The sequence below is a fragment of the Cetorhinus maximus genome, chromosome 2, assembly GCF_964194155.1.
Source record: "Cetorhinus maximus chromosome 2, sCetMax3.hap1.1, whole genome shotgun sequence".
NCBI classification, from domain to species: Eukaryota; Metazoa; Chordata; class Chondrichthyes; order Lamniformes; family Cetorhinidae; genus Cetorhinus; species Cetorhinus maximus.
The window spans coordinates 227396854-227421221 of record NC_135880.1 but is presented as its reverse complement, the minus strand read 5'-3'; the positions used below and the strand labels follow the sequence as shown (position 1 = coordinate 227421221).

At 43.8% G+C, this 24368-nt stretch overlaps 1 protein-coding gene and 1 long non-coding RNA gene across 3 annotated transcripts in view; one reads left to right on the top strand and one right to left on the bottom strand.

Annotated features, from left to right (window-relative positions):
- LOC144671623 (uncharacterized) overlaps positions 1 to 24368 on the bottom strand; it is a 1108978-nt gene that overhangs the window by 359392 nt on the left and 725218 nt on the right. The gene's annotated exons all lie outside the window — the stretch shown is intronic.
- The window catches only part of LOC144691083 (cilia- and flagella-associated protein HOATZ-like), an 84219-nt gene that overhangs the window by 57856 nt on the left and 1995 nt on the right, over positions 1 to 24368 (top strand). The window contains exons 5-6 of one of the 2 annotated variants that reach the window (XM_078559144.1): positions 11022 to 11074; positions 20332 to 20489. In XM_078559144.1, the coding sequence (XP_078415270.1) occupies positions 11022 to 11074; positions 20332 to 20401 (123 nt within the window). In that variant the 3' untranslated portion in view covers positions 20402 to 20489. Of the gene's footprint in view, positions 1 to 11021; positions 11075 to 20331; positions 20490 to 24368 lie in introns of those variants that run through there. The other variant, XM_078559152.1, reaches the window with a different exon arrangement.

The following is a 24368-nucleotide window of genomic DNA, read 5'->3' as shown; positions in this document are numbered from 1 at the left end:
GATGCTTCTAAAGTTTCATGACTGCGTCTCTATGGTATGACCCTGATCACAGAGCGTAAGCGAGCTGCCCTCAGCTAGACAGGACTCAGACATTCTCAGACACTATGTGAAGATCTATGGGTTGTCCTCACTGCATGTCGTCATCATCCTCCTGCAATTGAGCAACTATTAGGGCTCCCACTGCGTCTCCATGACAGAGGGTGTGCGTGCTGCCATAAGCCGGACTAGAGTCAAACGTTCACAGATGCCATGTGAGGATCTATGGGGTCACCTCACTGCATATCGCATCACTCTCCACAAATCTAGCAGCTATGAGGGCCTCCCAAATGCACCTGCCTCATCTAGCCAGTGTGAGGGCTTGATTCCTGACATCGTCGCTATCGAGGACCTCCTCACTCTCATCCCTGTTGGCGTCCTCATCGGAGGAGACCTCCAGCTCCTCCATCTCCTCAGCCAGCTGCTGTCCCCATTGCAGCGCCAGGTTGTAAAGGGCGCAGCGGATGATGATGATGTGTGACACCCTCTGCAGACTATATTGCAGGGCTCCACCAGACTGGTTCGGGCACTGGAACCTCATCTTCAGCATCCCGATGGTCTGCTCCATAAGTTGCGAACTGCAGCATGAGCCTCATTATACCGTCGCTCTGCTGCAGTCTGAGGCCGCCGCACAGGTGTCATCAGCCACGGCCTCTGCGGGTAGCCCTTGTCCCTGAGGAGACATCCCTGCAGCTTCTGTGGACCCTGGAAGACGTCAGGGATCTGTGACCGACTGAGGATGTAGGAGTCGTGCACACTCCCTGGAAACTGTGCGCATGGCTGGAGGTTGCGTTTCTGGTGGTCGTACTCCAGCTGCACATTCAGTGAGTGGAATCGCTTGCGATTGATGTAGTTGGCCGCGTGTTGCGACAGAGACCTGAGCGCCACGTGTGTGCAGTCGATCGCACCCCTGTACTTGTGGGAAACCTGAGATCTCGATGAATCCAGTCGCTCTTGCATCCTGGCTGTCTTGGTCCCAGGCGAAATGCACCAAGTTGTGTTGCCCTCGCAAAGATGGCACCCGTGACCGCATGGATGCATTTGTGGGTGGAGACTTGTGATATCCCATAGAGTCACCTGTGGAGCCCTGAAAGGAGCCACTGGTGTAGAAATTGAGCATCGCTGTCATTTTCAGTCCTGCAGATGACCAAGAATCAGTGTTGCCGAAGACTGCGCATGTCTTGGGAACTGGTCAGCCACATCTGCCACCTGCTGCAGGATTTGGCGCCACGGGGACGTGGAAGGCATGCACTGCCAGTGGCCATGAAAGGGGGCGTCTTTGGACCCTTGGTGTCGCTAGGCGCCAACCAGCAACAGCTCGCTGTGCTCTTTGGTGGCTTGTGCAGGAGCTCCAGCCGCCCCTTCCTCCAGAGAGTGCTGATCCTCCTTCTGTGCAGCCAGGAGCTTCAGGCATGCTCTCCTCCACTGTCTTCGCTCTCTGTAGGCCATCGGGCATACAGCTAGTTCATCAGGCTCCATGATACTGATATGCTTCTCCTGCAGGATGAAAGAGAGACACACGGGTTAGCATGGGTGTACTAAGAACCTACCCTGGTTAAGTCTGAAGGTCCCTTAACGCTTCCCGGAGAGTGTTGGCCACCACTTGGATGGCCAGAGTTCAGTGCGCTGCATGGCTGCTTGAGACCCCACCCACCTCCGCCCCACTCCACCTGACCGATTGGCTGCAGCTTTGCCCATTGGGCTGCATGCTGTGCTCTCAGCTCAGGCACAGGCATTCTCCTAACCCGCACTGCAAGGCAGCACTGTTAGTTTGAACCATGGTGCAGACTGGTCCAAAGTGGGATGCTGGCATTGCAAGGGGCTGTGAGCGCCTCCGCCAGTGACTGCTTCATGACCAGCTTTATCAAGGAGATTGTACAACATGTGCAGTCGTACAACTGTTCTGCAGTCCACTAAAATGTTTATGACTTTGCAGTTTGTGCCGGGGTGGGGGTGAAAAGCTCTGGAGCACTTGGTGGCACTTTGCCTCTGCGTTGCTTGAGTGGGCAGATGCTAGAGACCTGACTCCAATGATATCAATGGCTGCGCCTGAACTGTCTCAGTTGCAGAGGAATGGTCACTTTATATAAGGTGTCCCTAATGCATGGCCACTTCCCTCACCCACCCCGAATACCTGCGTGCTATATTCAACCACAAGACAGCCCTTGCTTCCCCCCGCCCCCACCTTGCGCAAGTCACCTTAATGGCAGGGTTGCCCTTGCATTCCCCCGCCCCCGCACAACACCTGAACACCCTTGCCTCCCCCACAAGTCGCCTCAACCACAAGGAAGCCCTTGACCCCCCCCCCCCCCCGCCCCCGCAACGTGCCTGAAGCTAGAAGTCCAACAGGTGACCCTGGTCAGCACCGCACATCATTGCTGTGTACTCACTTCTGAGTTCCCCTCAAAGTGCAGTCCGCCAAGTGCACGCCTTTAATGTACTGTTGTGAAATACGTTGGCGTGCTCTCCCGCCAACATGGCCAGACGATCCAGCGGGGGGAGGGGGAACAATTCCGGCAGGCTGGCCTAATAATGATATGCAGATGTATTGCAGTGAGGAACCATGACCTGCCATCGGTGGGATGAGCAGACAATTGCAAACTGATTTCACGCCGTTGTGAAACTTATCGCGCCATATTGTCCACTCACCCCACCGAACACGCCCGATGCTGGTGGGCATGGAAAATCTCGGCCTGTGGCTCTTGACAAGAGTTGATTGTGGAGTGGCATGATAGAAGATGCCTTTTCTCAGGTTTATCAGACATTCTACAGGAGGTGGCATGGAAGTGCTTGGGTCCCATGACTTGCTGAAATTGGGAAAGCTCACGTCTCATATTAATGAGGATAGATGGTATTTCCTTTCATCATTTCCTTCAAAATCAGATGGGTCAACAAACATTGGCTCTGTTGGTCCAATGTGACTGAGCCATACAGAGCAGAAGGTCTCAACCCTAGTCCAACTCACGATGTAGCCTGATTTAGTTGGTTTAATCTGTTTTGACACTAATTGTCTCAGCACGCCTGGGTTAAACAAGGGAAAAAAAATAATCAGGGTGCTCTCTCCTGATGGTTATTTAATGATAAGTGCACAAGATTAATTTATTGTAATGACCTCACAGTCAATTAGCTTTCCAACTCACAAACAAAGGATGGTCAATCGAGGACTTCTAGCCCCTCTAGGCATGTACTGCAGCGTGGCAATGGAGCAGAAAAACTGGCAAAAAAACCCCCAAATGCCTAATTTCTTGATCTACTCACCAGAGGGAAAGATTAAATGGAAGGGACATAATCTTAAAAGAAAATTATAAACTATAAGCTGACTCAGCCGACACCAAAGATTTCGCGGAATCAGAGTCTTAAAAAACCCTGAGTGAAACACTTGTGCTTTGAAAAATCAATAAATGTAATTTTCCTGAAGAAGTTTTTTGTTGGTGTTCTTATGAATATGATTTTTCTTTCATCCTTTCTTCCATGAGTTTCAGGCCACTGTTGTGTGCTGCTGTTTTCAGCAAAAACAAACCTGACCACTAGCAATGCTGAAGATTTGCGCTTTGGTGTATTAGAGTATTTCATCTTGATTCCTTCTCTTGATGTACGCCATTGGCATCTTTCAATCTATATAAGATGGTGGATGTGCAGCAAATCCTTTGTGGATGGGGGTAGCTTCACATTGTGCACTTTTGCTGATGGCTGAAAGGACCAATCTGCTCCAGGAGGCAGTCACACCCCTCAGATTAGGTCATTCAAATTTGGTCTGTAATCAGGGACAGGAGGGTGTGACTGCTGGCGAGGCAGGTATGGGGACCCAGAGGGTATTGTTCGGGAGTCTCAGCCCCTCCAATTGTCCAACAGTTACGAGGTTCTTGCAAGCTGTGTGGACAAGAACAGGGACTGCAGGGAGGATGAGTGAACTAATCACGGCACCGTGGTACAGGAAGCCATTCAAGTGGGGGGAGGAAATGGGAGCATAGTTAGCAGCATATAATTAGGGGGATAGATACTGTTCTCTGCAGCTGTGAGTGTGAGTCCCGAAGGCTGTGTTGCATGCACGGTGCCAGGATTAAGGACATCTCCTCAGGGCTGGAGAGCAACTTGGAGTGAGAGGGGAGGGATCCAGTTGTCATCGTCCATGTTGGTACCAACGATGCTGATAGGACTAAAAAGGAAGTTCTGCTGAAAGAATTTGAACAGTTAGGAACTAAATTAAAAAGCAGGACCTCCAAGGTAATAATCTCAGGATTACTACCTGAGCCACGGGCAAACTGGGATAGGGTAAATAAAGTCAAGGAGTTAAATGCGTGGCTCAAAGATCGGTGTGGGAGGAATGGGTTTCCGTTCATGGGGCACTGGCATCAGTACTAGGGTAGAAAGGACCTGTTTCGGTGGGACGGGCTTCACTTGAACTGGTGAATCGAATAACTAGGGCTGTAGAGAAGGCTTAAACTAAATGGGGGGTGGGGAAGGTTCTGGAGAGGGGATACGTAGGCTTACAATGCAAAAGGATATGGCAGAATTGCAGGGTAGCTATTTAGGCAACAATACTGAGAATGTGACAGGAAGGGATGGAGTATCCGAGCATGAAAAAAACAGCAGCAAATAGGATCAAAGGGGTAAAACATGATAAAAAGGCAAAATTGATGGCTCTTAAATGCACATAGTATTTGGAACAAAATAAATGAATTAACGGCACAAATAGAGGTTAATGGGTATGATCTTATAGCCATTACAGAGACAGGGTTACAAGGAGATCAAAGCTGGGAACTAAATATTCAGGGGTATGTGACTTTTCTAAAGGATAGGCAGGAAGGAAAGGGTGGTGGGGTAGCTTTGTTATAATGAGTTGGAATAAGTCTGATAGCAAGAAATGATCTTAGGTCAGAGGATGTAGAATCTATATGGGTGCAGGTAAGAAATAACAAGGGGAAGAAGACACTGGTGGGAGTTGTCTATAGGCTCCTAACAGCAGCTATGCTGTAGGACAGAGAATAAATCAGGAGATAATGAGGGCATGTAAAAAAGGCAGTACATTAATCATGGATGACTTTAATCTTCATGTAGATTGGGAAAATCAAATTGGCAGAGGTAGCCACGAGGAAGAATTCATAGGGTGTATTCAGGACAGTTTCCTAGAACAATATGTTATGGTTCCAACCAAGAACCAGGTTATTTTGGATTTGGTAATGTGTAATGAGGCAGGTTTAGTAAATGATCTCAGACTAAAAGATCCCCTGGAAAACAGTGACCGTAACATGGTAGAATTTAGCATTCAGTTTGAGAGTGAGAAACTAGGGTCGGAAACAACTGTGCTAAACTTAAATAGGGGTAATTACAAAGGAATGAGGTAGAGTTGGCTGGAGTGGACTGGGAAAGGAGTTTAGCAGAAAAGATGGTTGATGAACAATGGCAGACGTGTAAGAAAATAGTTCATGACTCACAACAAAGATAATGTCAGTGAGGAAGGAGGATTCTAGGAAGGGGATAAACCAACCATGGTTAAGCAAGGAAGGTAAGGAGTGTATCAAGTAGATAGAAAAAAACACACAATGTGGCAAAGACTAATGGTAAGCCAGAGGATTGGGAAAGTTTTAAAACCAACAAAAGATGACCAAAAAATAACAGAGGGAGAAAATAAACTTTGAGGGTAAACTAGCAAATGATATAAAAATGGACAATAAGAGCTTGTTTAAAACATAAAAAGAAAGAAAGGGGCCAAAGTGAACATAGGCCCCTTGGAGATTGAGGCTGGGGAAATAATAATGGGGAACCAGGAAATGGCAGTGGAGTTGAATAAATACTTTGCATCACTAATAACATTCCAAAAATACTAAATAATCAAGGGGCAAAAGGGGGACGGGGGTGGAGGAAGGAAATAAATACAATTACTCTCACTAGAGAAAAAGGGAAATTTTTATGGGGCTAAAGGCCGATAAGTCCCCTGGACCTGATGGGTTGCATCCTAGGATATTAAAGGAAGTAGTTGCAGAGATAGTGGATGCACTGATAGTAATCTTCCAAGAGTCCCTAAATTCTGGAAAAGTCCCAGAGGATTGGAAAACTGCCAATGCAACACCCTTATTCTGAAAGGGAGGGAGACAAAAAACAGGTAACTATAGGCCAGTTAGCTTAACATCCGTCATTGGGAAAATGTTAGAGCCTATTATAAAGGATGTAATAGCAGAGCATTTAGAAATGCATAATATAATCCAGCAGTGTCAGCATGGCTCATGAAGGGGAAATCATGCCTGACAAATTTATTAGAATTCTTTGAGGAGATAACAAACAGAATACATAAAGGGGAACCAGTAGATGTAATATATTTGGATTTCCAAAAAGCATTCGACAAGGTAACCCACATAAGGCTACTTAATAAGATCAGAGCCCATGGTGTTGGGGATAGTATATTAGCATGGATAGAGGATTGGCTAACTAATAGAAGACAGAGAGTTTGGATAAATGGGGTATTTTCAGGATGGCAACCTTATTTCAAAGGGAACGGAGTATAAAAATAGGGAAAAAAACAAAAAACTACTGCGGATGCTGGAAATCCAAAACAAAAACAGAATTACCTGTTACCTGAGGACTCGAAAAGTCAACTCTTTTCTTCTCCGCTGATGCTGCCAGACCTGCTGAGTTTTTCCAGGTAATTCTGTTTTTGTTTTATAAAAATAGGGAAGTCTTGCTAAAACTATACAAGGCACTAGTTAGACCAGACCTAGAATACTGTGAATAGTTTTGGTCCCCTTAGCTAAGGAAAGATGTACTGGCATTGGAGGCAGTCCAGAGAAGGTTCACTAGGTTGATCCCGGGTATGGAGGGATTTTCTTATGAGGAGAGGATGAGTAGCTTGGGCCTGTACTCATTGGAGTTTAGAAGAATGAGAGGCGACCTTATTGAAACATATAGGATTCTTAGGGGGCTTGACAGGGTAGATGCTGAGAGATTGTTTTCCTTGTAGGAGAGTCTAGGACCAGTGGGCATAATCTCAGACTAAGGGGTCACCCATTTAAGACAGAGATGAGGAGGAATTTCTTCTCTCAGAGGGCAGTTAATCTGTGGAATTCTTTACCGCAGAGGGTTGTAGAGGCTGGGTTGTTAAATATATTCAAGGCTGAGATAGACAGATTTTTAACCAGTAAGGGAATCAAAGGTTCTGGGAAAAAGGTAGGAAAATGGAGTTGAGGATTATCAGATCAGCCATGATCTCAATGAATGGCATAGCAGATTTGATGGGCCGAATGGCCTACTCCTGGCCCTACGTCTTATGGTCTTACAGTTAATCTGTGAGAGCCAGGTTCTGCCACAAATGCCACACATGAAGTGGTTATCAGATGTTGTCATGGGCTGCTGTTTTCGTTGTTGGCCTGTTGTCAAGCCTCTGTAGCCACTGATCTTCCTGGTGACACATGTTGGCTTCCATTTTCCTCTGTTGTTGGCTATTGCCCCCTGCTGTGTAAAACTTGATGTTTATGGCCTTTATGTCTTGTTTGCAAGAAACCTTTAAGTGAAGCTTTGAGTGTCCTACTGTCTTCTGACTGCAACTACCTCCCCATACAGAATAGCCTTGAGCATGCATCCATCTTCCATTCAGAGAATGTGCCTGAGCCAGCGAAGTCATCACTGCTTAAAAATGCCAATAATTTTGGGAGATTTGTCTTTGAGAGAGGACTACCACATTCGTGATTGTGTCCTTCTGTGAGAAGCCAAGAATGCGCTGCAAACAACATAGATGAAAATTGTTGGGGTTCATTTCTTGATAGCTGTAAACCATCCATGTTTCACAGCCATACAAGATGCTGAGAACACAGGCCTCGTAAACCAGCCTCTTTATCCTAATGGACTCACTGTTTAAACAAAGCCTCGTTAGTCCCCTCTAACTGAGAATATATTGGAATATATAACCCCTACAGCTATATATCTGGCTACACCACCTACAGCTCTTTTGGCTTGTGAACGTATGGCATATGATATGTAGCCCCCATGTTTTGGTGTGCGCATTAAACAGCTTCATTAGTTGTGACTATACTGGCATATACAGTTTAGATAACCTTATAACATTGAAAATATTGGCGTACACTCAATGTTGACCCTTATAACTGTGTAACTACCTAATGTGGCCTGGTTTGTTGTAGACTGAGCTATGCTCTATATAATACTTAGCTGTGAAAATATTTTGGGGTATTCAGGCCCTGCAGATGGAAATATATTGGGCAAACGATGCAGTCCCTGTAGCCGTGTGAAAAGATTGGAATGATGCTCGTTACGGTCCCTTTAACTGTGTAAATAGATTGGGTTGTTATGTTACCTTCAGTTGGGCTATTAGACCATCTGTTTTAGTAATAGGGAATTCATTTTGTGAGTGCACTGCTGGAAACTTTTCAGTTGTAAAAGAAATCTGTTTTTAAAGCAAAATTCCATTTCTCCTCTTACTACTGTTCTTCCCGGCAATATAAACACTAATTACTGAGCCTCTTTGTCATATTCAGACTCAAATTTTCCAACATCCTCTTTTCTGGCCTCTTCCGCTTTACGCAACACTCCAACACATTCTTCTTCACACATTCACTTCACCTCAATGCGTGCCAACTTTTGTGAGCTTCCTGGTCCTCAGTGCATCTATTTGAAGATCCTCACCATCGTTTTCAAATACCTCCATCGCCTAACTCTTCTATGCTGTTGGAATTTTCTCCAGCTATATGCCCCAGCCTGACTCTTTACTCTTCCAGCTATTGTCTATTACGCATTTCCTTCTCCCTCCATTCTACCGTTAAACACAGCACCTGCAATTGCCTTTAACTGAACAAGTGGAGATCTTTCCTGCTGCCTTTGGCCTCTGTTTTTGCTTTCTAAAGCCTCCTTAAGATCTACCTCTTCAGTATTCCAGAAAAAAAGAGACATTTTTTGTTGAGGTTTTTTGCCTTGAGCTCATCAGGACAATTTGCAAGAATATCAATGTAAGGGAAACAACAAATTTACACTGCACGAGAAGACTGTGCCGATTGGTAGGAAAGTGGACTCTGATTGGTAGAGGGGTTGCCATGGAGAATGCGCCAGAGACTGGCAGTTAACTGCCGAGAATTTTTTGAAATTTAACCCAGGCACCTTGACTCTGGTCAAGGCATTGCCCTGAGGAATGAACCAGCGAATGACTGTCACTTGTTTAGCTGAAACAGGCGCAATGCGCATTCATGTTCTTTCTGTCTGCAAAGAACAGGGCCCTGTGCATTAATATATGTAGCTTCCAGTACACGTAAATGCGCAACACTGTGAGACTGACTGACAATCTTATATGTATCAACCAGCATGTCCCTTCTGCTGTTTGCAATGGGCAAGGTACAGACCGTACCCAACCAGCCCATGCTTGCAAATCTCAAAACACAGTGTCCAACATTAGATGTGATTCCGCGATTGGACAACATTTGCTAAATAATCCTCAGTGTGCTAAAAATTACGCTGACAACCAATTTAAGATTGTCAGTTGGGCTTGCAGTGTGGCGCATTTGCGGGCACTGGGGGTTCACAGGGCCCTGTTCTTTGAAAAGCAAAAGAACATGTACGCACATTGCGCTTATTTCGGCTGAACAAAATAAGTGACGGCATTCACTGGTTCATTCCTCAGGGCAATTCCTTGACCAATAAGAGTCAATCTGCCTGGTTTAAATTTCAAACAATGCTTGACAGATAATTGTCAGTCACCATCAACTGGTGCATTCTCCATGGCAATACCTACCAATCAGCACTCTCTTCTCATACAGTATAAATGTATTGTTTCCCTTCCACTGGTATTCTTACAAATTGTCCTGATGAGTGCAAGATGAAAAGCTTTGACAAAAGTGCCTTTTTTTTCAGCAACACTCAAGTTCTGTACTACCAAATTACTTTTTTTTAATTATTCATTCACGGGATGTAGGTATTGCTGGCTAGGCCAGCATTTATTGCCCATCCCTAATTGCCCTTGAGAAGGTGGTGCTGAGCTGCCTTCTTGAACTGCTGCAGTCCATGTGGTGTAGGTACACCCACAGTGCTGTTACGGAGGGAGTTCCAGGATTTTGACCCAAAGGAACGGCGATATATTTCCAAATCAGACTATTTAACTCTATCAGTACCTTGTGATATTTACCCAAATCTGTCTCTCACTCTTCACATTCCACCCTTACTGTAAGCATCTTTGGATATTTTTACACATACTCCCTGTAATTGTATAATAGATTGGAGTGAGTCCCAGTACAGCCCCTTAGCTGTGTGGTTGGATTGCGTTGTTATGTCACCTTGAGTGTAAATTAAATTCTTGTTGAGATTAATAAGTAAATAATTATCAGTAGTGAAACAAGCCCCAGGACTCAGACTGTGATTCCATTCCTTGTTCTACCCTTACTCATCAACCTTGCACCACACCTGTTTATCCTTGGGAGTTGCCACCATTTTCTAAGTCAGAGTGTGTACACAGAGTGGGGTCAGTCTCCATGTGGAACCCTTGTAGCAGAGAGACTCATTGTCCTGTGGACACAGGGATACATTGTTCCCACACCCTGTGGGTACAGGGGCACATCATTCCCATGCTGTGTAGTGCAGGGACCCATTCCCATACCCATTCCCATCTATCTAGTTACTTCAAAAATATTAGGTGATAAGCTGAACATCATTGTACCATTACATTTGTCTTTAATTCTAGTAACTAGGTTAACAGTAATGATTTGCTTTACATAAATAGCTTCAAACTGAAGTTAAAGGCTGTATACATTTGAGTGGAGACAGCATGGGGGAGAAATTCATTCTGTCGCTATCCTTACTACATCGGGGTCAGATAACGCTGCGAGCTGCAGACAACTTAGTAATCTTCATTGATATCTATCTTATGCTAGGCTTTCACTGTAACTCACCTTCACCACCACCCTGTCTCCATATCTGTAAATAAATTAGATTATTGGGATCTCTGCAAAATGCTGAGCTTTAACGACCTGAATCATTTTCAACTTTTTCTTTCACAGAAAGAACGATTGGCTCTTCCATACAAACCAAAGACAATGACACAATCTCTACCGTAAGTGTCTGTTGATGCTACAGTACACAAACATTCTGTTAAAATGTCCATAATTTATCAATAATGTGATACTTAACCATTTTTTCAATTCATATAATATGACAACATTCAATCCCATTTTATTTCAGGGAGGAATATGAGGGACAGCATGGTGTAATAGATCAAAATGTTTTCCTTTACCTCTGGATTTCACTCCATTATATCTTGGACCAAAATAATTTCCAGCCAGTTGATAATGGCTATTTATTTCCCTAGCCACTGTAATTTCAGTTACCTTGCCGAATGTATCCTTTACTCCCTGCTCAGTTGTGCCTTGTACAGCTCTTTGGGAAATTTTGCTGCAAGAGATTATTATTGTGTAACAGTGCAGGCTGGATGGTCTCATTCTTTGCTGTAAAGCACATGATTCTGTGTGTAAGTTGTTGATGGTGTAGGTGATTACTGGTTGGGAGAAAACAGGAAAGTCTGAGAGAAAACAGTAAACTTAGAAGAGAAGAAATTGGAGGGTGGGTGGGGTGGGGGTGGTGACGGGGGGTTGCAGGGCGCATATCATAGAGTCAAGGATGTTACAGCATGAGAAAAATTAAGAAAAAGGGCATATTCACATTGGAGAAATAAAGGAAACTCATGCTGACTTGCAGCTTGCAACATCATAGCTTAAATATTAAGACATTTTTAAAAAGCAGGGAACTCAGGCAAAGCCTTTCAGACAGCTGGTAATCTAGTTGCAGAAAAATGTGCGTGAAAGTCATTCTAGTCATAGAATACTGTGCACATCTCCATCCAATAAGGTCAGAATCTGGTGTGACTCTCTCTGGCCAGTGGATGCTATTAGTAAGCAACAGGCCGGGTGACATTAGCATACAACAGATATAGTGCACTAGCACAGGGAAAGTGCTAAAATATAACAGTTTATATCAAACTATGTATTCTTAATCAAGTGGAAATAGTGGGTCAGAGCAGAGGTCACAGCAGAGTAGTGTGTCTCTCTCTGTGTCAGTGTCAGTGTGTATCTTTCCCTGTGTGCATCTCTCTCTCTCTGTAGTTCTCTCTGTGTACTCTCTCTCTCTGTATGCCTGTCTCTCTGTCTGTGTGTATTTCTATATCTGCATATATCAGTCTCTGCCTCTATCTTTTTCTCTCTCACATTCTGTACATACAACTGTGTGTGTGTGTGTCTCTCCCTCTCTAACCTGGGCTCGAGAAGGTGTTGCAGATTTTAATGCTGTGCTGCTTTATTTTGACATTGAGGGTTTTGGACTGCAGCTCACCAATATACCTATATTGTCACTATTAGAGCATCATACTGCCTTCTGCAGTTGCTTCCAGCATGCCCATTTGTCACCTGAGTGGCACTGTTAGCCTCACTCTCGTTGTTACAAGTTGAACAAAAGAAATGCTAAGATACAGGCACTGAGTCTCAGCAGCCAGCAGAGTGGGGAAAGCATGGCCAGACTAGAAAACAATTAAATCAGGCATTACGGGAAATACTTACCATTGGAGAGCCCTTGTGTCTCAAAAGCTCTCAGTCTCAGTTTCTATGTCTCTGCATCTGTGTGTCTCTTTCTGTTTATATTTAAGTTTCACTCCCTCTGCCTCTCTGTCCACATCTCCTCCATCTCTGCCTCTCTGAAAAAGAAGGCCTCGCCAACCAGGGTCTCATCCAGGGTCTGCAGCCTGCTGCAAGGCCTAGCCTTTTTCTAGTGTTTGGGAGTGGAATATGAGAAGACTATCTGATTTTTTCTTTCCTCTTTTTAGAGAAGGATCTGGTTTCCCCTCAGTGCCACTGTGTTCAAAGTCACAAACAAAGTTGCATTGCAGCCTTACCATTGCTTAAAGCTGCAGAACTCAGCTCTGTGCGCCTAATTAATTAAATTACTATCCGAAATAAGCTTGCAGTTCCACAGTGCTGTACCCAGTGAGTCTTAGATGTACAGTTTACAACAGGTGCCCCTGAAAGCAAGCTTTTGAGATTCTCCTCCCCTTCCCCAACATTCAGCTTCAGGCTGTGGCAAGGTGAGTTCACTGAAATTGGGAACAAGTATCCCACAGTGATGGTTTTTCTGGAGGTCCTGATGGTAAATGCAGCTGTTATGATTCTAGGTCAGACCTCCAAGTTTTTGGTAAGATCTGGTTAGGGACCAGTAACTTTTTGTTTAAAGTAGACAAAGTTTGTGTTTCAAGACACCTGCTGAGAGAATAAAGCCACACGATTCCACGGGTCTTGAAGAAACAAAAATAAACTTTATTATACAAGATAAGAAAGATAAAACAATTTACAGTATCTATCTTATACTCTAACATTCAAGGTTAACATGCGGTATATGTGAATTAACAGTAAACTGTGGTCAAACATACCATACTGCACAATAAATAGCAAATGCAATCAAGACAGAGTCCACGGATTTCTCAATAACGCACCCAGATGTTGGTGAACACTGAGAGTCAACCAATCTCATTGAAATCCTGTCTCTCTCACGAGGGGTTCCAATCTTCGTATTCTAAGGTTTCGCCTTGGAATTCTCTCCAAAGATGCTCCAACTAGGAGCCTCAACAAACCTGGAAATATTACATTTGGTTCCCTCATCCAAACCATTGATATATATTGTGAATAGCTGGGGCCCAAGCACTGATCCCTGTGGTACCCCACTAGTCACTGCCTACCATTCTGAAAAAGACCCATTTATTCCTACTCTCTGTTTCCTGTCTGCTAACCAATTCTCAATCCATGCCAATATATTACCCCCAATCCACTGTGCTTTAATTTTACACATTAACCTTTTGTGTGGGGCTTTATCAAAAGCTTTCTGAAAATCCAAATACACCACATCCACTGGTTCTCCCATATCTATTCTGCTAGTTACATCCTCAAAGAGCTCCAGTAGGTTTGTCAAACATAATTTCCCTTTCATAAATCCAAGTTGACTTTGTCTAATCCCATAGATATTTTCTAACTGTCCTGTTATCACATCCTTTAGAATAGACTCTAGCATTTTCCCTACTACTGATGTTAGTCTAACTGGTCTGTAATTCCCTGTTTTCTCCCTCCCTCCTTTTTTAAATAGTGGGGTTACATTTGCCACCCTCCAATCTGCCGGGACTGTTCCAAAATCTACAGAATTTTGGAAGATGACAACCGATGCACCCAGTATTTCCTTGGCCACCTCCTTCAGTACCCTGGGATGTAGATTATCAAGCCCTGGGGATTTATTGGCTTTCAGTCCCATTAACTTTTCCAGCACTATTGTTTTAGTGATACTAATTTCCTTCAATTCCTCCTTCTCACTAGATTCTTGGTTCCCTAGTATTTCTGGGAAGTTATTTATGCCCTCCTCCGTGAAGACAGAACTAAAGTAGTTGTTTAATTGCTCTGCCATTTCCTTGTTTTCTATTATAAATTCTCCCATTTCAGATTTTAAGGGACCTATATTTGCCTTCACTAATCTTTTTCTTTTTACATACTTATAGAAGCTTTTACAGTCTGATTTTATGTTCCTTGCAAGTTTACTCTCATACTCTATTTTTCCCCTCTTAATCAATCTCTTGGTCCTCCCTTGCTGAATTCTTAACTGCTCCCAGCAACTTTATATGACTCCTCTTTGGATCTAATACTATCCTTAATTTCTTTTGTTAGCCATGGTTGGGCCGCTTTTCCTGTTGTGTTTTTGTGCCAGAAAAGAATGTATAACTATTTCTATGTCAGGCTGTTGCTTGGCTAGCCTGTGGGACAAGCACCCAGATATTAGTAAGGAGGACATTGCAGGGTTGACAGGGTCAGGTGTGCCATTGTCGTTCCTGGTGCTTAGGTTGATGCCAGGTGGTCCATCCAGTTTCATTTCTTCTAGATTTTGTAGCAGTTTGATACAACTGAGTGGTTTGCTAGGCCATTTCAGAAGGCAAGTAAGAGTCAACTGCAGTGCTGTGGGTCTGGAGTCACAAGTAGGCCAGACCAGCTAAGGGTGGCAAATTTCCTTTCCTAAAGGGCAGTACTGAAAACCAGGTGGTTTTACAACAGTGGTTTCATGGCCACCATTAGACTAGCTTACAATTCCAGATTTTATGAATTGAATTTAACAATCCACCAGCTGCCATAGTGGGATTTGAACCCAGGTTCTCAGAGCATTAACCTGGTTTCTGGATTACTAGTCCAGTGGCATTACAACTATGCCACCCCCTCGCCCTGAATTTTTGGATTTATCCCATTTTCTACAGTTAAATTTTAATCTTCCCAGACTACAAATTACCTCTAAAATATTAACATGAACCTGGAACTAGATATTTATAACACAGCACAGGGTGTGTTCTGAACTTGGTCTGTGCAGACCTCAGATCACTAGGAATGCTATAATTGGACAGATAATAAATCAGTGGAGAGAACTAAGTGCTATTGAGTAATCCTTTGTCCAAGACAGGCTTGGTTTTGGCCATGACGATCCTACAGTCAAACAGCCAGATGAGGCCACATTGTATAGTTCATAGGATAAAGAATAATCACATAGGCAAGGCATCAGAGTGCAGTAGACCTCCCACCACCACCACCCCTTTCCCACCTCCACCCCCATCCTACCACCCCCTCCACCCACCCCTCGTAACCCTCGGAACCCCCGGAACATTAACAAGGAGGCGATACATTCAGGAAAGGAGAAGGAGGGGTTTTTGCTCTCAGCCTGACTCGGGTCTTGTTTGTGCAAAATCATTTCTTAAGCTCCTCAAAGTGGAGAAGCTGACTTGCTGCAAAAAGCTACTGGGATCAGCATTTTGCAGCTAACTAGATTTGGATGGATTAGGATGTTTGAAAGTGAGGATTCCCTGACAGCTCAATGAATAAAGCACTTCACTGTCCCTTACGCCTTAACATTTAATTTGAGTTATGACAGCTCATCCTTCACTGACTCTGCATTGGCCCTGGGTCAGAAACCATACTGAACTGATAGTGTGATAAATACTAATGTGATATTAAGTTCCCTGGTGGTGACTGATTGTTATGAGTTCGAAATGAGGTGGGCCAAGTGGATCAAATGTCAATAGGAAGATATTTAGGGGACAGTGATCATTGTGTCATAAAGTTTAGATGACTATGGAAAAGGACAAATAACAATCCAGAGTAAGAATAATTAACTGGAGGAAAGCCAACTTCAATGGGGTAAAAATGGATCTGGGCTGAATAAATTGAAGTCAAAGGTTGGCAGGAAAAATGGTAACTGAACAATAGGCTACCTTCAAAGAAGAGATAGGGAAAGGTAGGGCAAACAAATCCAGAGCTCCCTGGATGATATAAGAGTTAGAAATTAAGATAAAGAGGAAATAATGTGCTTATGACTGATGTCAGGTAGAAAATACAATTGAGAACCAGGTTTAATATAGAAGGCTCAGCAGGCTTAATATAGAAGGTTCAGAGGGGAGATGAAAAAACAAGTAAGAGAAGTAAAGAGGGAGTGTGAAAAGAGAGTGGCAGCTAACATAAAAGGGAATTGCAAAGTCTTCTATAGGCATATAAATAGTAAAAGGGTGGTAAAAGGAAGAGTAGGGACAATTAAAGACCAAAAAGGAAATTTATGCATGGAGGCAGAGGGAATAGCTGAGGTATTAAATGACTACTTTGCACCTGTCTTTACCAAGGAAGAAGATGCTACCAAAGCCATGGTGAAAGAGGGGGTAACTCAGACACTAGAAGAGTTTAAAATTGATGAGGAGGTATTGGATAGGCTGTCTTTACTTAAAGTGGGTGAAATGCATCCAAGGACACTGAGGGAAGGGAGAGTGGAAATTGTGGAGGCACTGGCCATAATTTTTCAGTCTTCCTTAGACTCAGGGGTGGTGCCAGAGGACTGGAGAATTGCAAACATTATACCCTTGTTCAAAAAAGGGTGTAAAGATGTGCCCAGCAACTACAGATCAGTCAGTTTAACTTTGGTGGTGGGGAAGCCTCTAGAAATGATAATTTGGGACAATATTAATTGTCACATGGACAAATGCAGGCTAATTAAGGAAAGCCAGCATGAATTTCTTAAGGGAACTTAACTAACGTGTTAGTTAAACGCGTTTAACTAACTTGCTGGAGTCTTTTGAAGAGGTAATAGAGAGGATTGATGAGGGCAATGCTGTTGATGTGGTGTACACGGACGTCCAGAAGACATTTGATACAGTGCCACACAGCAGACTTGTGAGCAAAGTCATAGCTCATGGAATAAAAGGGATAGTAGCAACATGGATATGAAATTGGCTGAGTGACAGGAAACAGAGTAGAGGCTAATGATGTTTTTCTGGCTGGAGGAAGATTTGCTGTGGAATTCCCTGGGGTTCAGTGTTGGGACCCTTGCTTTTCTTGATATATATTAATGACCTAGATCTTGGTATACAGGGCACAGTTCCAAAGTTTACAGATGATACCAAACTTGGCAGGATTGTGAACTATGAGGAGTATAGTGTAGAACTTCAAAAAGACATAGACAAGTTGGTGGAATGGGTGGACAGGTGGCAGATGAAGTTCAATGTGGAGAAATATGAAGTGATTCATTTCATTAGGAAGAACGTGGAGAGACAACATAAAATAAAGGGCACAATTCGAAAGGGGGACTGGTATTGAGGGACTTGATTGTTTTTGTGCATAAATCATTGAAGGTGCAGGACAGATTGAAAGGACGGTTAATAAAACATACAGTTTCTGGGCTTTATTAATAGGGGCGGAGAGTACAAGAGCAAGGACATGATGTTGAATTTGTATAGGACATGAGTTCGGCCTCAGCTGGAGCATTGTGTCCGTTCTGGGTGCCTCACTTTAGGAAGGATGTGAAGGCATTGGAGAGAGTGCAGAAAAGATTCACCAGAATGGCTCCAGGGATGAGGACCTTCAGTTACAAAGATAAATTGGAGAATTGGGACTGTTTTCCTTGGAGGAAAGAAGACTGACAGGAGATGGTAGAGGTATTCAAAATCATGAATGGTCTGGACAGAGTAAATATGGAGAAAAAAACAAAAAGCTAAAAGCTACTGCGGATGCTGGAAATCCAAAACAAAAACAGAATTACCTGGAAAAACTCAGCAGGTCTGGCAGCATCGGTGGAGAAGAAAACAGTTCCGGGTTGAATATTGAATTCAACAACTTTAGATCTTAAACTCCCCCTCCCCTCATCCCCACCCCGTTTCTTCCCCCTCCCCCTTTTTTTTCAATAATTTATAGAGATTCTTCTTTTCCCACCTTTTTCCATTATTTTTAAATCTACAACTAATACTTTGTTAGTCTGTCCACCCCACCCCCACTAGAGCTGTACCTTGCGTGTCCTGCCATCCATTCTTAATTAGCACTTTTCTTCGATAATATCACTACCTTCAACACCTCTTTGATCCTTTTGTCTGTGACATCTTTTGATTATCTGCTCCTATCACTGCTTGCTTATCCCTGCAACCACCCCACCCTCAACTTCTCTCTCCCAGCGCCCCCCACCTTAGACCAGCTTATATTTCACCTCTCTCCTAACTATACTCCAGTTCTGCCGAAGGGTCGTGAGGACTCGAAACGTCAACTGTTTTCTTCTCCACCGATGCTGCCAGACCTGCTGAGTTTTTCCAGGTAATTCTGTTTTTGTTTTAAATATGGAGAAACTGTTCATACTTATGAAAGGATCGAGAACAAGAGGGAACAGATTTAAAATAACTGGCAAAAGAAGCAAAAATGATGCGGGAAAAGTTTTTTTCTCACAGTGAGTGGTTAGGATCTGGAATGAACTGCCTGAGAGTATGATGGAGGCAGGTTTAGTTGAAGGATTCATAAGGGAATTAGGCTGTCATCTGAAATGGAAGAATGTGCCGGGATTACGTGGAGAAGGTGGGAGAATGGCACTAGGTGAATTACTCATTCAATGAACTGGTGCAGACACGATGGGCAGAATGGCCTCCTTCTGTGCTGTAACAATTCTGTGATCTGCTGCCCATTGACATTTTGTGGGGCCTGCAGCCTTGAATCAACAGTATTGTATGGTGACTGAAGTCATGGCAGAACAATGTTAGATCAGCAGCCTTGTATAGGTGTTTCGTTTCCCTTTGCCACAGGAAAACTGTAAAATTTGTGATTGTATCCTCATCCCAACCATCTTCAGCTGTTTCATCAGTGACCTACTTCCATCAAAAAGTCAGAATTGGGGAAGTTCGCTGATGATTGCACAATGTTCAGCACCATTCACACTCCTCAGATACTGAAGTAGTCCATGTCTAAATGCAGCAAGACCTGGACAACATCCAGGCTTGGGCTGACAAGCGGCAAGTAACATTCACACCACACAAGTGCCAGGCAATGACCATCTCCAACAAGAGAGAATTCAGCCATCGCCCCTTGATGTTCAATGGCATTACCATCACTGAATCCCCCACTATCAACATCCTGGGTGTTACCATTGACCAGAAACTGAACAGGTCAGAGGCTAGGAATCCTCCGACGAGTAACTCACCCCCTGACTTCCCAAAGCTTGTCCACCATCTACAAGGCACAAGTCAGGAGTGTGATGGAATACTCCACACTTGCCTGGATGAGTGCAGCTCCCACAACACTCAAGAAGCTTGACATCGACCAGGACGAATCAGCCTGCTTGATTGGCACCACATCCACAAACATTCAATCCCTCCATCACCGATGCACAGTGACAGCAGTGTGTACCATGTACAAGATGCATTGCGGGAATTCACGAAGGCTCCTTTGACAGCACCATCCAACCCACGACCACTGCCATCTAGAAGGATAAGAGCAGCAGATAGATGGGAACACCACCACCATCCTGACTTGGAAATATATCGCCGTTCCTCCACTGTCACTGGATCAAAATCCTGCAACTCCCTTCCTAACAGCACTGTGGGTGTACCTTCACCACATGGACTGCAGCGGTTCAAGAAGGCAGCTCACCACCACTTTCTCAAGGGCAGCTGGGGATGGGCAATAAATGCTGGCCCAGCCAGTGAAGCTCACATCCCATGGATGAATAAAAAACACCAATCTGATGTCTCTTTCCCTATCCAATATTCTTCCCTGGGGCGAGGTGTTGCAGTTAACGATTTCATTGTTGTCTTGTAGCCTCTGTGGCCACCTTCAGGGTTGTCAGCCTATTCTTCATTTTCTGCTATTAGTCTTTGGAGAAGAATAACACCAGGACTGTGTCACACAATACTGTACACACTCATATTCCCACCATTAGTATATTGGACAAGGGCTGCAGATGGGCACTAGGAGGCAATCCACTGCATAACCTGTCCAATCTGATTTGTTCTAGAAAGCCTGCATGCCCAGAGATCAGCAGCGAGGCTGAGGAGACCTATCAGGCCTTGAGGCAGTTTGACTGAATGTTCAGCAAATCCTTCAGAGACAAAGAGACGCCTAGGAGAGGGTGAACTACTTACATTTATTCAATAAATACTTCATTTTCCTCCAGCTGTAAGTGATTTGTTTGCTTATTTGTCTGTATTATTGAATCCAAATTCTGTATTTCCGCTGCACATCCCCCAGCTGGCACAAGTCTCGTGTCTGGGCAGCTGCTGTGATATATTGAAGCTTATTATTCTAAGGGGCAAGGCATAATTTGCTTTCTCAGCCAAGCAGTGATTCCACTTGCATTAATCTAAATGGAGAATGTTGCGGACTATTGGACCTTAGGAGGAACCCCAGTCAAGCCCAATCTTGCTACCACCTACACACACACACATGCTCACTTCTGAAAGGAGTCACTGGAAAAGAGCAGGACCCCTTGTCAATGGGTCAGTGTTTTTATCACAAGAGGGGAGATTAAAAAACGTTTTAAAAATCATGTATTCGCAATGCCTCCTTTCAGACACTATCTCACTTGCAGTTTGTTACTGGACATTCCCATGTGGACAGGACAAGGACACACACACCAAATTTACAAGCCCATGGTGCAGTTTCTACTTTGAGAATATGTAAAGTCACACATTTTAAAACAAACTTCTAAACTTTTTAAGAAGGAGCTTTACTATTCAGGATCACTTTGAAGGAAGGATAGTCAGACTACCCTGACGAATGAAGCAGTGGGTAACTGATCCATACAAACCAGAAGATCCAAATTTAGTCTTTGATTTGTGCTGAGTTTGTTAATCTCAGCAGGACTGCAGTAGGTTGTTACAATATGCTCACATACCTTGGGTCTGGGTTTGTATTCCTGATCAGTGTCCAGCAAATCTGACTGAACATTGCATGTGAGGATAGAATTGGGATTGTTTGCAATGGTTCCATGATTTAGTCATCTTCTGATCACCATCTGAGGTAACACAAGAAACAGTGACCGACTGGACGAGATATTGAAGGATGGCCTATTTCACTGTAAAATACTTTACGGGGATTTTTAAAAAATTTGTTCATGGGATGTGGGCATCGCTGGCTAGGCCAGCATTTATTGCCCACTCCTAATTGCCCTTGAGAAGGTGGTGGTGAGCTGCCTTCTTGAACCGCTGCAGTCCCTAGGTAGGTACACCCACAGTGCTGTTAGGAAGGAAGTTCCAGGATTTTGACCCAGCGACAGTGAAGGAATGGTAAAATATTTCCAAGTCAGGATGGTGAGTGGCTTGGAGGGGAACTTCCAGCTGGTGGTGATCTAATGGTGAAACCCATTACTTTTAATGTTCCCTTCAACCATTCCACACCTACATTTTTTAAAAGAGTATAGTTTATTTGACTCCCTCTCAGGTTGGAACAGTCTGAATATTCTTCAGTCTGTGAGGAGAACAATATGGCATTTTTTACATTATCCCCAAGTTAAATTGGCAATCAAGCCTGTGTAGCTCTGAGAGGCTATTTATTTTTGAGATATAATTAAATCAAGAATGCAAAGGCTTGGCAATTATTTTTTTAAGGGCTATTGTTGTTTTCTGGGAGTCTGTAAGATGGCTCAGTTCGATGACCAGCCTGCCTATAGAAAGCACCATCGATAAACCCTAGGAAGCTATTGGCAGAAACAATTGAGATTTCAAAGTAAAATTCCTCACTGAGCACACATGAGCAGCAGATCCAGGGACCAATGTAACCAAATCACACAATACACCTAGAAACCTCTCAGACCATAACTCACCCACATGTATCTGTGTCAGTATGACTCAATGGCAGCACTCCTGGGTATCTATATCAGAACCAAGCATTCTTCTCTCATCTAACACCAGCACTAAAACTGATCATTGATGATTCATCTCATTGCTGTCACTGTGACAATGCCAATGTTCCTCTATGCAACAGCGGTTAATGTGCTTCAAAGCAATTCATTGTGTCAAGCATTTTGGATGTTTCGGAAAGATATCAAAGGGGCTTGTATAAAAGGCAAATTCTTTTTCTCTATATAAAAACCACTTAAGGCTTCTTATAAAATCCAACCATTAACTCACTTCCAAGTATTCGTCGCTAATCATGACATTACCTGAAGAAGAGTCATACGGACTCAAAACGTTAACTCTGTCTTTCTCTCCACAGATGCTATCAGACCTGCTGAGATTTCCAGCATTTTTTGTTTTTGTTTCAGATTTCCAGCAACCACAGTATTTTGCCTTTATGACATTGCCTGAGTCAGTTCCATAGCATTGATGGGTGGTACATTGGCCACACAAAACAGGCTGTAAATACTTACATACTTGCACACTTATGTGTCCCAACTGGGAACATCTTGACTGGGAAACCTACTGTTATGAAATAAACTGTTGGGCAATAAGGAAACTAACTGCTTCTGTCTTCATTTTTAATATTTATTCTCAGGATGTGGACAAGACAAACATTTATTGCCCACCCCTAGCTTCCCTAAAAGGATGGTGAGAATTCTTGAACCACTGCAGTCCATGAGCATGGTGTCGGAACTGAATGGCTCACTGGTTAAGAGTTAATCATGTTGGTGTAGAACTGGAGTCACATATTGCCAGACACAGTAACTCGGCGGCGGGCGGGCAGCCGAACTCCGCCGCTGAAACAGGCCCCACCGCCATTTTGAGTGGGTGGGCCAATTAAGGCCTGCCCAGCAGACCACCCAATGGGAAGCACTATGCGCTCCCTGTGCTGGGGGGGGGGCTCCCCAACTGTCAAAGTGCGTTTTTTCACGCGTGCGCGCAAAAGAGCACACTGCTCCCTAAGACTAAGTGCTGTCTTAGGGAGAGCGCTGAAAGTTTAATAAACCTAAAAAATAGCAAAATAAAAAAGTTATTAACATGTCCCCCTCATGTGACAATGTCACACGAGATTAGACATGTTAATAAATATTACATAAAGTTTATTAACGTTTTTAAAAACAGACATGAAACCTCATCCCGCCAGTGGATGAGGTTTCATGTTTTTTCAGAAGCCCGCTGGGGCTCCTGGCCTGCCCGCCAGCCTTAAGGTTGGATGGGCAGGGCCTTTAATTAGCTTAATTATCTTGTCAATGACCTCAATTGGCCATTGACAGGTCGGTGGGCGGACAGCTGATTTCGCTGTCCACCCGCCTTCCTGAATATTTAAATGACACAGGATGACGTCGGGGGTTCCTCCCAACGTCATCCGTGTAATTTTTGAGTTGGCGAGCGGGCCCCGCCCCCAACTCGCCAACGCAAAAATTCTGGCCTAAGTCACTAGCACATTGGCACTGTATACACAATTTAGGCAACAGATTATAAGATCATAAGAAACAAGAGCGGGACTTAGATAAAGAAAATTATAATGCATTGTACAGAAAGTTACAGTTTACTGTATCATTTTTTTTGTTAGGAACTGGAGACAGTTTTAAGTAAGTTGTATGTTTATTTGTGTGTGTTAGGAATAAGCTGTAGCTTTAAGTTTAATTTATATTTCTCTATTTGTGTGTTAAGGGAACCTGAGTTTTAGTTTCACTTTAAACTAATGCCTGCAACTCTTTGGGGGGGGGTGGTTTTGGTGAGGGGTTATTTGTATACCTGCATTCTAATGAGGTTTTATGACTCTTGAAGTAGAAATACTATGCTTTTGCCTAGCAACAGGGGACACATAGACACAGAGAAACAGAAAGCAGTTTGAGTTCAGTGGTGATTATGCTCTAAGGTGAAGGGGGCAGCTTAAGTCTCTCTGTAGCTGGACATACTATCTTGATTGCTGAGGAAAATAAGCCTAAGAATTTTAGATGAGTTGCTCTAAAGTTTAAGTAACAGTGACTGTCGAGTGAGTTCTGGATTTAAGGGAGGTACCAAGTTGTCAGCAGCCTACTGGGAGAGAAAACTGCAGGGAGCAGGTCCTAAAGGAAAAGGAGAAAGAGCCCAAGAAGCCCTTTAAGTTGAGTCAAAGAACCAGAACAGGAACCTGGAACCTGTTTAGTGG